This window comes from Sporothrix schenckii (assembly GCF_000961545.1).
Source record: "Sporothrix schenckii 1099-18 chromosome Unknown Cont38, whole genome shotgun sequence".
Classification (NCBI taxonomy): domain Eukaryota; kingdom Fungi; phylum Ascomycota; class Sordariomycetes; order Ophiostomatales; family Ophiostomataceae; genus Sporothrix; species Sporothrix schenckii.
This window is the reverse complement of record NW_015971139.1, coordinates 2,158,059-2,174,581: the sequence shown is the minus strand read 5'-3', so window position 1 is coordinate 2,174,581 and position 16,523 is coordinate 2,158,059. Positions and strand designations below refer to the sequence as shown.

General features: G+C 58.1%; 5 protein-coding genes across 5 annotated transcripts; 4 read left to right on the top strand and 1 right to left on the bottom strand.

Moving 5' to 3' along the window:
* Window positions 1–133: 133 nt before the first annotated feature.
* On the top strand, window positions 134–2,989 carry SPSK_05925 (cell cycle protein kinase DBF2; the record flags this gene model as incomplete). The annotated part of the gene is made up of 2 exons (XM_016732633.1): window positions 134–2,402; window positions 2,460–2,989. 2 exons carry the CDS (start codon window positions 134–136, stop codon window positions 2,987–2,989), a joined length of 2,799 nt encoding a protein of 932 aa, XP_016592407.1.
* A 1,132-nt stretch (window positions 2,990–4,121) lies between these two features.
* On the top strand, window positions 4,122–4,723 carry SPSK_06639 (uncharacterized protein; the record flags this gene model as incomplete). The annotated part of the gene is made up of 2 exons (XM_016733340.1): window positions 4,122–4,160; window positions 4,220–4,723. The coding sequence occupies 2 exons, from the start codon at window positions 4,122–4,124 to the stop codon at window positions 4,721–4,723; spliced, it is 543 nt and encodes a 180-aa protein (XP_016592406.1).
* Window positions 4,724–7,113: 2,390 nt separating this feature from the next.
* Window positions 7,114–8,144, top strand: SPSK_10681 (uncharacterized protein; the record flags this gene model as incomplete). Its single annotated transcript, XM_016737002.1, has 2 exons — window positions 7,114–7,209; window positions 7,293–8,144. The coding sequence occupies 2 exons, from the start codon at window positions 7,114–7,116 to the stop codon at window positions 8,142–8,144; spliced, it is 948 nt and encodes a 315-aa protein (XP_016592405.1).
* Window positions 8,145–8,462: 318 nt separating this feature from the next.
* SPSK_10680 (RNA polymerase 2 mediator complex component) lies at window positions 8,463–11,239 on the bottom strand (the record flags this gene model as incomplete). Its single annotated transcript, XM_016737001.1, has 2 exons — window positions 8,463–10,677; window positions 10,758–11,239. 2 exons carry the CDS (start codon window positions 11,237–11,239, stop codon window positions 8,463–8,465), a joined length of 2,697 nt encoding a protein of 898 aa, XP_016592404.1.
* A 1,920-nt stretch (window positions 11,240–13,159) lies between these two features.
* SPSK_05960 (6-phosphofructokinase) lies at window positions 13,160–15,676 on the top strand (the record flags this gene model as incomplete). Its single annotated transcript, XM_016732668.1, has 2 exons — window positions 13,160–13,963; window positions 14,030–15,676. The coding sequence occupies 2 exons, from the start codon at window positions 13,160–13,162 to the stop codon at window positions 15,674–15,676; spliced, it is 2,451 nt and encodes an 816-aa protein (XP_016592403.1).
* Between the last annotated feature and the right edge of the window lie 847 nt (window positions 15,677–16,523).

Genomic DNA, 16,523 nt, shown 5'->3' with positions numbered 1-16,523 from the left:
ATTGTCGCTCTCTTTTGTTTCCTTTGCATTCACGTCTGTCTCTCTCTCTCGGCTCCGACGTACTCGTATCGAGTCTCTTGCCTCCAAACATCCCCTCTGTCCTCCTCAGCACTTGTCCACATCGATCGACAACATGGCCAGCTTCATGGCTAATCTCCTCGACCGGGCCAACACGGCCGTCTCGCGTCCCGAGACACCGACCAAGAACAACTTCCTCACACCCACAAGCACGCCCCAGGGCAGCCCGAGCAAAAAGACGCTACCACCGGGCGCGTACGAAGTTGGGACCGCACAGGACAACAGCGGCTTGGCCAGCGGGCCGAAACAGAGCAACATCATCGTGCCCATCCCAAGCCTCTTTGACAACGCTGTGCGTCTCGGCCGGCCGCAGACGTCGGGCGCGGGCAGTGCCTCCAACAACACAAACACCCCTACGACTGGGTCCAGCCAGCCTTTGTCGCCCTCCAAGGGCAACAGCCTGCAGCCGCACCAGCAGCTCCTCGAAGATCCATTTGCCATCGATGATAGCGTCGTCCACAAGAAGTCGGCTGTTTCACCTGCCAACAAGGAGAACAAGGCCATCGGCAACAAGGGCGAGACACACGTGGGCGTCACGTCCTCCGCCTCAACCGCATTGGCAACAGTCGATGCCGGTGCGGGTGCCGGTGCGGGTGCGGACGCGTCCTCGGAGCACAAGGGCAAGGAAAACCTGCAACCTTCAACGCGTCTGCCGGTGCCAATCGACGCGGCCAGCCAGCAGCAGCAACAGCAACTCCACCAGGGCCATGCCGCCGCCTCACGGCACGAGCTCTACCAGCAGCCCACCCGCGAGCGGCCCAACACACCCAACGTCAAGAAGTTCAACACCTCGCGCGGCCTGACGCCCGAGGAGCTCGAGATCCTCAAGCGGCCCAACGTGCGGCGTCTCGTCAATGTGACGCAGCTCTACTTCCTCGACTACTACTTTGACTTGCTGACCTACGTGGGGTCCCGCCAGGGCCGCCTCAACGCATTCAAGTCCGAGATCCCTGCACCCCCCGAAACCGACGAGGCGACGTACCACCAGATGTGGCACAAGTACACAGGCCGCGAGCGGGCCAACCTCCGCAAGCGCCGCATCCGCCTGCGTCACGGGGACTTCCAGATCCTGACGCAGGTCGGCCAGGGCGGCTACGGCCAGGTGTTTTTGGCGCAGAAGAAGGACACCCGCGAGGTCTGCGCTCTCAAAGTGATGAGCAAGAAGCTGCTGTTCAAGCTCGACGAGGTGCGCCACGTGCTGACAGAGCGCGACATTCTGACCACGGCCAAGAGTGAGTGGCTGGTGCGCCTGCTCTACTCCTTCCAGGACGAAGCCAGCATCTACCTGGCGATGGAATACGTGCCCGGCGGCGACTTCCGGACGCTGCTTAACAACACGGGTGTCCTCTCCAACCGCCACGCCCGCTTCTACATTGCCGAGATGTTCTGCGCCGTGGATGCCCTGCACCAGCTGGGCTACATTCACCGTGATCTCAAGCCCGAGAACTTCTTGGTCGACTCGACCGGCCACGTCAAGCTGACCGATTTCGGTCTGGCGGCCGGTTTCCTCGCACCGGCCAAGATTGAGTCGATGCGCGTGCGCCTCGAGCAGGCGTCGGAGACGTCGGTTCCGTTTGGCAAGCCGATGGAGCAGCGCACCATGGCCGAGCGTCGCGAGGGCTACCGGACGATGCGTGATAAGGACACCAACTACGCCAAGAGCATTGTGGGCTCGCCGGACTACATGGCCCCCGAGGTGCTGCGGGGCGAAGAGTACGACTTCACGGTCGACTACTGGAGCCTGGGCTGCATGCTGTTTGAGGCGCTGACGGGTTTCCCTCCGTTTGCGGGTGCGACGCCCGACGAGACGTGGCGCAACCTGAAGCACTGGCGCGACGTGCTCAAGCGGCCGGTGTGGGAGGACCCCAACTACTTTTTGAGCAACCGGACGTGGAACTTTATCACCACGTGCATCAACGCGCGGTCGAAGCGCTTCTCGCGCATCGACGACATCTACCAGCACCACTACTTTTCCGAAGTCGAGTGGGAGACGCTGCGGTCCAGCAAGGCGCCGTTTGTGCCGGAGCTCGACTCGGAGACCGACGCCGGCTACTTTGACGACTTTACGAACGAGGCCGACATGGCCAAGTACAAGGAGGTGCACGACAAGCAGACGGCGCTGGAGTCCATGGCGGACCGGGAGGAGTCCATGGGCAAGGGCCTGTTTGTTGGCTTCACGTTCCGGCACCGGAAAACGGGCCCGGCCGCTGCTGACGAGGGCGAGAAGCCTGGAGGCGGCGGTGGTGGCAGCAGCAGTCCTCGCAAGCCGCTGACAAATGACACCTTCGGCGTGCCGCTGGATACCGGCGCCGACGAGACCTATGGTACGATGTTGTAGGACCAGCATCCGCATCAGAATCACCAGCAGAATCAGCACCAAGACCAAGGCCAGCAGCGCCTCCGCCGGCACCGTGGCCGCAACAACCCGGCCGGTTTCGGTACACCCCCGCAGTCCTACGGGCATCACCAAAACTTGTTTACCCAGCATCGCATCCTTCACCCACAGCGTTACCTGCAGCGTCACAATTCACACCCCGGCCAGCACAGCCAGCACCACACGATCCCTCATGTTCAGTCCCCCCTTCCACAATTGCAGCAGCAATTTTATCTGCAAAATTACTTGCACCCCGGTGGTACCTCTTACACGTCGGCACCTGGAGCCTTTCCGGGCCATTTGGCCTTTCCCAATTACTATATCCAGCAGGGACAGCAGGGACAGCAGAGACAGCAGAGACAGCAGAGACAGCAGAGACACCACGAAAAACAACAGCAAAAGCAACAGGAATACCAAGCATGGTCCTCTGGTGCCATGCAAGACCCATGGGGTGTTGCCGACAATGCCGGGTCCTCCATCGCCAACGATGTGTCCAGCGTCATGGGGAAATCGAGCAACTCAAGAAAGAGTCCGTAAGAGCGTTGCGTTTGTGTGTCTGGTTCTTGGTCTTGTTTCAACCTTCTTTTGTTTGTGTCTTCTTCTCACACGAGTCCTTCCCATCTCGTTACCCCTTTGCCGCCCCTTGCATCGATACGCAAATGTTTCATTCTTTTCTTCTGCTTTTTGTCCCTCCCTTCTACACAACTGGTTTTCTGTGTCTTTTGGGGGGATTTCATAAGAAGGGCTTTTTGTTGTACTTTATCCTGGTAGATGGTTTTTATATTTTTGGCACCGAATGTTTTATTGTTTTACCTTCTTGTTCACTGCTTTTATAGAAGCGAGTGGTAATAATAGGGGGGTGAGCGAGGGACAAATGAGCGGGCGTGCATGGTCCCGCCAGAATGCCAGAACCGCGTTGATCGCTGGATCATTCTTTGTACGGACGTTTTTCGGCTGTCACGAACAGCGTTTGCGGATCCAACAGTGTAGAGAAATTGATATGTTCTTTAGTGTCCACTGCTCATTTGTCTCGGGAATTGTTGCCTGTTTTTCTCCTCGTCTGGCCATCGCGTCCTTGCTCTCAGACCGGGACCAATTTGTTGTTCGCACCATGGCCAGCGATGCGATGGAGACGAAAGTAGAGACAGACATACTGCGTATACGTTTGTCTACAGCACAGCTCAGCCTCTTGTGAGTTGCCGTTCGTACACTTCATGCTGAATGACTAGGTGAATTGTATTTCGAGTCAGAGTATCCGTGATGCAAGCGTCCAATCCCAGTACATTGTGTAAGCACTTTGCAGGCAGCATCAATTGTAGCCACCATCCATAACATATCGGCCAAACCATGATCACTGACTCGTGGCATGTGCAGTCACTACGTCTTCACAGCCAGAGTCTAGTAACGGCCATTTCAAATCAGTGACAAGATGGAGTGCGATCACAGCATCGTTTCGTCCGTCACGACTTCTTGTCACAGGAGTATGATCTCGTCAATATGTGAATCGCCTCACTTGATCCAACTCGAATCCGCGTCTCCAAAATGTATAAATATCGCCGTCTCCAAGTACAAACTCAATCTTCTTTTGTCCCTTTTTTTTCTGACCACCAAGCAAATACAATCTACAGTCCCGACAAAGCTGCTTCCAACCTCACACCAAACAACTACAATGCCTGCCGGATCGCCCACACAGGGCAGACCGAGATGGGTACGTCACAAAGTGTCTTGTCTCTCGCTCACAATACATACGGCTAACCCTCACCGTAGGTAAGCGTCAACGTGAAAGCCACGCCCGGCCAGCCACTTAGCCCCATTGTGCTTGCCGCCGCCGCCGCCGCCGCTGCCGCTGCCTCCAGTGCTCGTGCTGTCTCCAACGACAGCACCAGCCCGTCGCCCTCCACCGGCTCACGCATGTCCAGTGGGAGCGCCACGCCGCCGGGGCGCTCGTCGCTGTCGTCCAGCACCCTCTCGCAGGAAACATCACCCACCCGCAGCTCGCCCAAGTCTCCGCTGGAAGACACCGCGCCCAAGACACCTGCGACGAAGGTGCCTGACGCGCTGGCCATGGGCCCTCTGAAGACAAAGGCCAAGGAGGCCAAGGAGGCCCCCGGAACACCCACAAAGGCGGCCGCACAGCCGTCTGTGGTCCCAGCGGTTCCCGCAAAGCCCAGCACATCGCCCCAGGGAACGCCCAAGGCGACGTCCGCGACGCCCGTCAAGATGCCCGTGCTACCCGGCCGGCCTGATTGCTCGTCCGGGCCCAAGGCGTAGGCTCTATAGACAATGAGGTTTCCTCTGTCAGCATTTTTTGAGAGCTCTGCAGGGTGCCGCCACGGAAGGGGAGGGTGTTTGCGGGAAGGACAGAGGAGAGACGTGGCAGAAAGCCCAGCAAGATAGGACTAGACAGTTTCGGTCTGGGCATGAGAGAGGAGGTTGGGTGTTGAAGGCAGAGCACGTGGTTCGCATGCCTATGTTAACGGTATTTTACAGATGCTGTGCGTGGACTGTGCGACAAGGCTGGCAAATGCGAGGGAAAGCAAGGATCGGATCGTTTATTTTAGTTTTTCAACGTTTGTTTCAGGTATAAGGTCACATATACGATTCCATAAAATAAGAGAAAAAAAATTGAAAAAAATTGTTTGTCTAATTTCTTTTTTTTAAAAAAATGAAATAAATCAAGGAAATTTAAAAACGAAATACGTAAATAACTCTGTCTTTTATTCATAGCCAGTTTTATGAGACAGTTTTGCTCGCTGCCAGCAATGTATCGAGTGAACATACAACGACCATGACAAGTTGCCATGAAAGATGAATCACTTTCTTAGACCAAAACAGCAAAGAAATCATGTGGCAAAGCCGCACGACGCGTGTCTGTCGTCGTATGCAGTTTTTCTTTGTCTGTACCGTCGGTTCACGGCCGCCGTCGTCTTGTTGCGCCGCTGTGCGAGCTGACGATGACGAGTCAGGATTCGCCGTCTGACACGGACATCCCCCCGCCCACGACCGTAATGAGGTGTGAGACATGGGGGAGCAGAAGGATTGAAAGAGCACTCATTCGTACGCTGACCAGCCCTCATCCCCATTCAAAGTTCACGGCCATTATCAGCCCCATGGTCGTCCCTGCTGGCCATTTCGCTTTATTTTTACAGACTCCTGTTTCTACGTGATTTTTTTCTTTTCTTTTCTTTTTTCTTCTTTTCTTTTTCTTCTTTTCTTTTGTTTCCCTCTTCATGTGGCGTAAGCCTTACGTCTCCCCTTCCTACATCGTCACACAAAGGGTTAGGCTATCCTCTCACACACACGTCTCCTTCACTGCTCTTTTTATCGTAAATCGAGCCGATTCGTCACGTAGTCTCGGTCCCGACTGACTTGGTCACTCGTCAGAAGTTGGTCTCTCCTTTGACTATCAACATTGTCGCTCTCACCATTCCTAGCCATTGTCTTTTGTTCTCCTCTTTCGATCTTACGTTGCATGATGCAGGGACGCGCGGCAGTGATTCTTTGCTTTGTCAAACTCTTGCTGGGTGGTCTGGCTGTGGTATCTTGGTTTTCTCTTCCATTCACTGGGCCAACGCATGCAGAGGTTGTTCAGCAGAGGTGCTTCCATGCAGTCAAATGCGGCCGAGAATTCACCTTCATTGGCCCAGCGGCACACCTTGAAAATCCAGCCTGCAAAACGAGGGCACAACGAGACGACACAGGCGCAACGCCACGCTTGCCTGCTATAGCACAGAATCTTATTTTATAACCCGCATTTTCTGCGCTCTTGGCTTTCCAGCGGAGGCTGAGACCTTTGTATTTCTCTTTTGGGGCTGCAGGATCGCTGGCCGTTTTGCTTTTCGCTGGTTACGGTGGGCGGAACGGGCACCTGGCAGACCCTTTCGGTCCCGGGTAAAAAGGACGTCCGCTGCGGTCGAGCCACTCGTTTTTCTGCCTTCATACTCAATGATCGCAGGAACTCCCGCCCTGTCCTCCCGTCTTCTGCCTCCCGCTTTATGCATGCCACACGCAACCACTCAATCCCAGCCAGTCGGTTCGTTCGGCGGAGGGATGTGTGCACCAAAAGGAGGCTGGGTTCGGGATATCAGTTTTCGTCGTCACTCCGCTGCTCCGCTGCTTATTCTTTCGCCTGTGTCTTTGTTGTCATTCTGGCTGTCCCGCATTGTTTCACCATCCCTCACCATCCTTTGACCTCCAGTGACGTTTCCTGCCCTGCGGTACATGCGTCCGCCATGTGCCGAAGACAAGAGACAATACATGGCGATGCGCCAGAAAAGAAGGTGGCGCGCGTATCGTTGGACGAACACGTCGCATAAACGCCCCCAAAGTACGCCCTCCCTGTATAAGTGGCACATGCAGACCCCTAAGACGACCATGTACGTCACGACAAAAGGCCTGACCAGATATATTGCAATCCCCGGAACCCGGCCTTCCAGTCGGTCTGCAGCCTCTTCATTTCTTTCCATTGATTAATTCTCCGTGTCTCGTATTCTTCTTGCCTTGCACTATATTTAAAGACATCTTCGTCCGCATCTGCGCTTGGATTGCACATTGCACCCCTACAGTAAGGACAAACCTGGTCCCTCTTCTACGACTAACACACGACTGCCATCCTCCTATCGCTTCGTACTTGAACGCCCTCCCCCACATCCACCACAACCATGAAGAGTCTCTCGACCTCGGCTGCCGTGGCCGCCGTCGCTCTGCCGGCGCTCGCCGCTGCCCAGCCGTTCTGGAACGGGGCGCCCGCCTGTGTGGTATGTTTTTCCTTGCATGCGTCCCCTCGACGCCCTCGGATCTTGATGTGTAGTGCGCCCCGTCTAACTGCCCCCCCTCTCAGAAATCCTGCCTCTCGTCGGCCTACTCGTCGTCGTCGTCGTTCCCTTCGCCCTCGGCCTTTTGTGCCACCGCCGGTTTCCCCCCCGTCGCCAGCTGCCTCAGCGCCAGCTGCGGCGCCACCGCCACGGCCGCCGCCGTCTCCACCTTCTCGTCCGTATCGTCGGCTCTCTGCAGCCTCTACTCCACGTGCGAGGCCGCTGGCAGCACGGGTGTTGTGACGATCACGGCCACGGCGGGCCACGACGGCTATGGGTTTGGCGGGCCCGGTCCCTTTGGCGGCGGACCGGGCGGGCCCTTTGCGTCGGGCTCGCACTGGCCAGCAAGTGGTGCCACCACGACCTTTACGGCCACGGGCTGTCCGTGGGCGACGGATGGCTGGTGGGGCAACGGAGGACCCGGCGGCAATGGCGGCAATGGCGGCAATGGAAATGGAAATGGAAACGGAAATGGAGGCGACGATGGCTGGGGCGGCAACGGCTGGGGCGGTGGCGGCGTCTGGGGCGGCGGCGGCGGGTTCTGGGGCAGCTCGCAGAACGGCTGGGCGTACCGCACGGCGGCTACTACCGTGACCACGACGTTTACGAGCGCCGGCGGCGTGGTGGTGACGGCGACGGGCGTGGCCACGGTCGAGGAGGCCGCGTCGGGCGGGCTGACGAGCACGACGACGTTTTTCAACTCGGAGGTGACGAGCAGCGGCAATAACGGCAACAGCGGCAGCACGTCGAGCGGCGCCGGCCCGGCACGGGCTCTGGCCGTCGGCGGTCTGGGCAGCGGTTCTGGCGAGGGCTGGGCGACCGTCAAGTTCATGGGCCTGGTCCTGGGGACGATGCTGGTGGCGGTTGGTATGCTGTAAGGGGGAGGACGGCGATGCCCCGCGTGTGGTCACTTATGGTTCTCCGATGGTTTTGAATATTTTTTCTGTCTGCTCACGTTTCCACCGTTGTCTCATGTCCTTTCACCCCATGCCTTCACGTACCTTGTCCTCTCCATATGATGCAAACGACCGCTATGCCATTGAATCGAATTTCATTAGTTTTATGACTGAATATGCCTTTTATCCCGCCTGTTCGACGCCACGCAAGTTTATAGGTTTAAAAAAGTTTTTTTAAAAAAAGTCAACGTCAACATCGTAGTCGCTGCCCTGCGTAATTGTCCTATCCCACGTCTCGACCTATCTTAACCTGATGCCAACGATAGGCTTCAGATTGCCACTGACGCAACCCACGACAACAGACTCCAAATCGTCGGGCGTGCCGGCCGCGTGTGCCTCGAGGCTCGCACTGCTCCAGACCCATTTGCGGTACACGGCCGACTCGGACTCTTCCATGGGCCACGACGCGTACACACGCAGCTCGGGCGGGCTGGGCCGCGCTAGCGGACTGTCCACATTGCGCGCGTTCTCTCTGTCCTGGGTCGCATCGTCAAGGACGACGTTGTCGGTGCCATTGTCGGTGCCATCGTCGTCACTATCATCGTCACCGCCCAAGTCTGCCGCGGCCACGGCCGCGGCCACCTGCGCAGTCTCGTCGACATAGTCGTCTTCGTCGTTTTCAATCGAGAAAGGCACAGGCTCCTCCTTGGCGGGAGCACCACCGCCTTTCTCAGACACCGCCACAAGCTTGTCGAGCGCCGTGATGGCCGACTGCGGCACCAGGCTAAACCGCACCTTCCAGAAGGCATTGTTGAGCTGCCGGATCTCCATGCCGTCCACCGACGTCGCCCACGCCGTCCCCATCCCGGACCGGTCCTCCCACTGCCGCGCCAGCTTGCGCGCGTGCGCCGCCAGCACGTGCGCCGTGGCCCGGCTCAGGTAGTCGAGCACGTCGCGCAGTGTGCCGTAGTTGTCGGCGGGCGGGAACGTATCGAAAAGCGGGTTGCGGGCCGCCGGCGGGGCGGGTGGTGCGAGGGGACTCGCGGTCGCCGCTGGTGACGATGGCGGCAGCAGCTGGATGAGGTACTGTGCCTTGAGCGGCACGACCGTCGTGCGGCAGCGCACGAGGATGCGCACCTCTGGGTTGATGGTGAACTCAAACGAGAACTCGCGCGGCGCCAGGAATGTATTGCACAAGCCTTCCGACGCAGACGGCGCCGCCTGGGCCGGCTGACCACCTTGTCCAGCCTGTCCAGCCTGTCCAGGCCGCGGTGCAGCAGTCCCTGGTGGCGCAATGCTCATCGACAACGGCCGCTCATAGAGGGTGAAGCGCGACCCGTCCAATCCCAGACCGTGCAGGATGCCGCACACATCAGAGAGGTAGCCCGAGATGTGCTGAATGGCCTTTTCATACTTGAGGTTGGCCACGATCGGTCGCAGCATATAGTAGATGGGCGGCTGGGGTTCCGTGTCGGTGATGGGCTGTGGCGAGGACCGCTGCCGGTAGTGGTCGCGGTGACCGTGCGCGAGGAACAGCTGCAGCGACGTGCAAATGCCCGCCGCGATGTCGTTGAGTTTGGGGTCGTGCGTTGCTTCGGCCTCCCGCTTCTTCTTCTCGGCGGCCGACGTGTGGGCCGACGGCCGATGGTACAGCGGCTCGATGGTAATGACGCCCTCGATGTTGGCGCCGGCCGGGAACACAATTTCCGCGTCCCGGAACACGACGCCGTGCGAGAGCATCAGGCGAGCCTCGCGATTGAGCTCCCGCCACAGCTCCTTGGCGTTGACCGTGTTGCGTGCCTCGAGGATGCGGTCCTCGAGCGACGCCGACGCCGCCAGTCGTGTTGCCAGCGGCGAGCGGCCAACCTGAGCGGGACCCTGGTGGGTCGTCAATGCTCCCTTTTTTCGCAGAGTCACGACAATCGCCGACGGCGCACCCAGCGCGCTCAGGTCGAGCGCCACCTGCCCGTTCTTGACCCGCCGCAGCGGCGCAAAACTGAGCGCGCGCAGGTCCGGCGCGGATTCGCTGAAACCAAACTTGACGCGCAGCACGCGCCGCTGGCCCGGCATGCGCGACAGGGTCCACCCTTTATCACGCACCGCCAGCACCTCGGACCAGTACCTTTCTTCGCGCCGCATCTCGGTTCGCAGCCGCTTGCGGCCGGCTCGCAACACGTCGGACGCCCGGTCCATGGCCAGCAGTTGCCACCCCACGCACTCCGTCTTGTGCTCAATCAGCCGCTGCGCGTTGAAACGCGTCGTCTCGTCGAGCGCCTGCACCTCGGCCGCGGACAGACCCGAGGCGCCACCGCGCCCACCGCCTCCGCCGCCGTTCTGGCTCTGCAAGGCGCGCGCAGCCTGGGCGGCATTGGCGATGCGGCCGGCGCTCAGGGTGCCAATGCCAGCCTTGTCGCGGACGATGGGCGACAGCGTCTGCAGCGCCTGCGTCGGGCGGTCTTTGGACAGGAGGAGGGAGACAAAGTCGACTGCAATCAATCCGCTCTGCAGGGCGGCTCTGGAGGAATCATTAGTAAAAGGAACCTTTTGTGCGCTGTCACTCGCTGTCACTAGCCATCGGACGGAGGACAAACTCACTCCAACGACATGAGGATCTCGTCGCGCTTCGCGAGCATCTCCTGAATGCTTCGTGGCCGGTCGTGCGACGTGTCGCGTTTGGCACCGTTCTTGTCGCTGCTCTTCCTTTTTGTCGTCACTGCCGTCTTTGTGGTGCCTCCCCCGTTCTTTTCTTCTTCTTCCTCGTCCTCCTCGGCCTTTTCTTTTTCAATCTGCTTCCTCAGCTTCTCCTCCGACAAATCGCGAAAGTCGATCCCCTGGAACTTCAGCCGCTGCACAAACTCGCCAATATTGGTCGGCTGCTTCGACGGCAGCGGCCATGGCCGGAAGACGGGGTCGCGCGTGCCAAACAGGGGCCCGGAGATGGGAGGTGGTGGAGGCGGCGGTGGCGGCGGCGGCGGTGCCAGGGGTCCTCCAGACGCCGATGTTGATGCCGATGTTGATGCCGATGCTGTCGAGGCCGCACCCGGTCGAGCTACCGGACGAGGCCTGTTGTCGGCCATGGTGGGCGGGCGACGTTGTGTGCGCGCTCACAGTCGGTAACTAGATCGTGGCGGGACGGTGACATGTGCCACGAAAACGTGCATGGATGCAGAAGACGGGACTAGAGGGAGCTTCGTGATACGATTTAGGGTCTTGGTGTTGACATTGATCTGTGCTTGCAGCGGCAGTTGCATTGGGTGAGGCTGGGTGTGGCGCACAGTGTGTACAGTGCCTTCCGAACTTATTACACAGTATGTCGTATACCTACTTCACTTACAGCTCCCCAGCCAATGAGAGACTCATCACTGCAAAAATATCAAAAGTAGACGGGAGCTGCACGACAAAGGTCCTTTGCCATCTCTCGACCGCAACGAAACAAGACGAATAAGAATCATCTTCTGCACGGATGGTCCCGCCAATGCTCCCTGGATGTAGTATCTGGCCGAGTACGGCCTGTGCAAAATAGGCTGCTGTTACACAGAGTGCCAGCACATTGTCCATCGTGCAACAGAGGCGTGCATACGTCTGTCTGGGAATACAACCGCGAGAAGACGACGACAATATCCACAAATGATTTACAAATAATGAATAGACGGAGGCGGATCGTCGGACACTGAGGGAAGAAAGTGCCAAGAGAGAACTTTGAAAACCACGCAACTGAAACGGGTGCGAATTCGCACTTCAAGCAGTTTTGGTTTGGCAAATCTCTTATCAACGAAATACGAACGAATTGTGTTTCTATTCGCCAAGCGGTCCTGAATTACTATTCGCTGCGGTGTATTTGTTTTCAATTTTCACGTCAACTACTTTCTCCTTAACTCTCCCATTCTATCGCCCCTTAGTTTTCCTCATCCTTCGAATCGTACTTGTACTCTCACAAACGGCCCTTTTATACCCCACCAACAAGCGTAGGCTTAAATGAAAAACACGCTTCTATACGTTATAACTCTCTTCACAGATTTCTTTCACAGAGGACAAAGAATGTCAAGGCTATTGACTCAGTAACCCTCGGCTGCTTCCTTGATGCCATGTTTTTGACAGGCACGCTGTCCTGACTCAGACACTGCCCATGCCCAGACGCCCGCCAAAAGGGAGCAAGCCACTTGTGTCGCCGCTTACGGAGGCCCGACGTCGTTGTTCGTGTCCATTCCAGTCGCGCGTGCAAAGGCTTTGATCTAACGTCCCTCCTGCCAAAAACTGTGAAGCCCCAGATCCCGCGGATTCGAGGGCAGCCGCGTCCGATTTCAGCGACACTTTCCCCTCGTGGACAGCGCGCTGGTCGCGGTTTCCTCGTTGCTCCCCTGCGTGATTTTCGGCATTACCCCACTGTAGCCCATCCCCCACCTTCTGTGCCCCCCTACGAGTCGTACACTTTGCCCGCCGCCATTCCGTTGCACTTTTGGCTGCAGCTGATAAGATAAGAGCTCCCACATCCGGTGCCGATCCAGTGAAAGAAAAGAAGCACTCCAAGTCGCTCTCTTTTTCTCACTCGCCTGTAATACAACCTTTGAATACTCACTGTCAATGGTTTGCCTGCCTCGACGTCACTTCCTTTTACACCGTCCGACGCCCCTTCTTCGCTGCGCCGTACCTTGTCTGCATCGTACCTTCCCCAATAATACTATTTTTCCGCCTCCTTCGATTATATCACCACATTCGCAACAGCACAGCATTTCCGATATCCGTTCTTTTCTTTTCTCCTTTGCTCGTTTCTTTTTCCCGACCACGTTTTGACGTTTTGATTTGTCTTGTGGTCGCCTGTTGTTTTTACGTACTCGTGCTGTTGGCATCCAATCCTTCCATCTGCGTTGGTTCTTCCCAAGCGAAGCACCTCCATCGAATCTTTCATCGCCCACGGATCTCATTGTCGACTCTCCTCCCTCGTATTTTTCACTCCCCCTTCTTCCTTTTTTTCTGTCGACGCCTCGGCCCCGTGTATGATGGCGAGTCCGTCCCCGCCGACGAATGGCAGCAGCAACAATGGCTTTGTGTCCACAACCGTGCCCGCCGCGTCTGTCGGCCCCGACGGAGTTGCCCGGAGGAAGAAGATTGCCATTATGACGTCTGGTGGCGATTCGCCCGGCATGAACGGCGTCGTCCGAGCCTGCGTCCGCATGGCCATCCACCTGGGCTGCGATGCCTTTTGCGTCTACGAGGGCTACGAGGGCCTGGTGCGTGGCGGTGACTATATCCGCCAGATGGAGTGGCACGACGTGCGCGGCTGGCTGTCCGAGGGCGGCACGCTGATTGGCACGGCCCGCTGTATGGAGTTTTACGAGCGCGCGGGCCGCATGAAGGCCGCCAAGAACATGATCCTCCACGGCATCGACGCCCTCATTATCTGTGGCGGCGACGGCTCGCTGACGGGCGCCGACAAGTTCCGCGCCGAGTGGCCCTCGCTGCTCGAGGAGCTTGTCCACACCAAGGAGCTGACCGCGGACGCGATCGCGCCCTACAACCATCTCAACATTGTGGGCCTGGTCGGCTCCATCGACAACGACTTATCGGGTACCGACGCCACGATTGGCTGCTACTCGGCGCTCGCCCGCATCTGCGAGATGGTCGACTACATTGAGGCCACGGCCTCGTCGCATTCGCGTGCTTTCGTGATCGAGGTCATGGGGCGCCATTGCGGCTGGCTGGCCCTTATGGCCGGCGTGGCCACCGGCGCCGACTTCATCTTCATTCCCGAGAAACCCCGCAAGGACAACTGGCGGGAGGAGATGTGCGACATCATCCAGAAGGTAAGACCGGGTGCCTGTGTCCCTGTACCACCCGGAATCTCGGAAGAAGCTTGCTATTGACACCAGCGACAGCATCGTGACCTCGGAAAGAGAAAGACGATTGTGATTGTCGCCGAAGGCGCGCACGACCGTCATGGTAACCACATCACGCCCGAGATGATTCACAAGCTCCTCGCGGACAAGGAGGGCCTCGCTCTCGACACACGGATCACGACTCTGGGGCACGTGCAGCGTGGCGGTACGGCCGTCGCCTACGACCGGATGTTGTCGACTCTGCAGGGCGTCGAGGCAGTGCGGGCCGTCATCGAGGCGACGCCCGAAACCGAGACCTGTTTCATCGCCATCACGGAGAACAAGATTGTGCGGAAGCCTCTGATGCAGGCCGTGCAAGCCACCAAGTCGGTTGCGAGTGCCATCGAGGCCCACGACTTTGACAAGGCCATGAGCCTGCGGGACACGGAGTTTTCGGACCAGTACAAGTCGTACATGATGACGGCGACGGTCAACCTCGACGCGAAGCAGCTGTCCAGCGAGAAGCGCATGAAAATTGGCTTCATCAACGTCGGCGCCCCCGCCGGTGGTATGAATGCGGCCATCCGCGCCGGTGTTGCCTATTGCATCTCGCGTGGCCACGAGCCGATTGCAATTCATAATGGATTTGCCGGGTTCTCGCGCCACCACGGGGACAGCCCCATGGGCTCTGTGCGGCCCTTTGAATGGCTCGAGGTCGACGGCTGGGCCAGCAAGGGCGGCTCGGAGATTGGCACCAACCGTGAGCTGCCCAGCGAGTCGGGCATGGAGCTGATTGCGAACCTCGTCGAGCAATACCGGTTCGATGGCCTGTTCCTCATTGGTGGCTTCGAGGCCTTCCACGCCGTGTCGCAGCTCCGCAAGGCCCGCAACGAGTTCCCCTCGCTCTGCATCCCCATGGCCCTGCTGCCGGCCACCATCTCCAACAACGTGCCGGGCACCGAATATTCGCTTGGCTCCGACACGTGTCTGAACGAGCTCGTCAGCTACTGCGACAAGATCAAGCAGTCGGCCTCGGCCACGCGCCGCCGCGTGTTTGTGATTGAGACGCAGGGTGGACGGTGCGGCTACATTGCCACGGTGGCCGGCCTGGGCGTGGGCGCCAGCGCTGTGTACACGCCCGAGGAGGGTCTCAGCCTGGAGATGCTGGCGGCGGACGTGCGGCACCTTAAGGAGGTGTTTGTCAACGACAAGGGCCAGTCGCGCGCCGGCCGGCTGATTCTGATCAACGAGAAGACGAGCCGCGTGTACAGCGCCAAGCTGATTGCCGACATTATCCGCGAGGAGGCCCACAACCGTTTTGAGTCCCGGGACAGCATCCCCGGCCACGTCCAGCAGGGCGGTGTGCCGTCGCCCATGGACCGGTGCCGGGCCGCCCGCCTGGCCATCAAGTGCATCGAGCACCTGGAGACGTTTGGCTGCAACGCGCACAACCGCGTCAAGAAGGACCCGCTGTCGGCTGCTGTTATCGGCATCAAGGGTGCCAGCGTCGTGTTCTCGCCGATGGAGACGCTCGAGGAGACGGAGACGGACTGGCCGAACCGGCGCCAGCGCGCGTCCTACTGGTACGACATGAAGGAGGTGGTCGACGTGCTCGCGGGCCGCCCTTCGCACCAGTCGCCCGAGACGAGCCTGAGCGGCCTCGCGGCCAAGGACGCCAAGCGCGGCATCGTCACGCAGTGACCATGAACGACACGCGGAACCACCAAAAGCAGTGCTAAACGGAAGTTCGTCCCACGCCGTCCCACGAAATGCGTACGGTACGGGGGAATATTCACCCAGGGCGGGTCTCACGGAGAATGGGAGTTTTGACTTTGACTTTGATTTTGTTGTTGTTCGGCAATGTGGCAGGATATCTGTGGCTATTACGTATTTTGTGCTGTGCAGGGCATTGTATCAGTGCACGGAAATGTATTGCGCGTTTGCATAGTTGCATGTTTGCGAGCTTTTTTCCCCTTTGATTTCCCCCTTTCTTTGTCTTTGATAGTCTCTTCCGTTGATTTTTCTCTCGATTGCATCTGCCACCGGCTCTTTGAATCGTTCTTGCCATGTGAACTTGCTGTCCATTTCTGTCACACTGCTGCAAGATGTCCTTTTAATTCTGAGCACGCGTATGAGGGATGAGGCTCCTTCTTGTTGTTCTTGTTTTCTCACACTAGGAACATGTGTTAGAGGACAATGTCTCTCTCGTCCAGTCCAGTTACATATGCCTTGCCTATAATCAAGCCACCCCGTGCTGTCCATAATAAACAGAATAGGAACCTAAAAGAAAAGCTAAAATAGGACATCTGGAAGCCATGCCATGGATAAATACTGCTCTAGCAAGTATGTTGCAGCGCTACATGGCTTCCGCGCGTCCATGCCGTCTTGACATCGATGTCGGGCTCGGACAGCAATAACTCCGAACCGAAAGAAATGTGCCCATGCATGTTCTTGTCGTCCCTCATGAAGTTGGGTGTTTTGAAGCGCACGCTGCCTTTGGTCAAAGACAATAGCTCTTAGGCGTCTCTGTTGCCAATGTTGATCACCT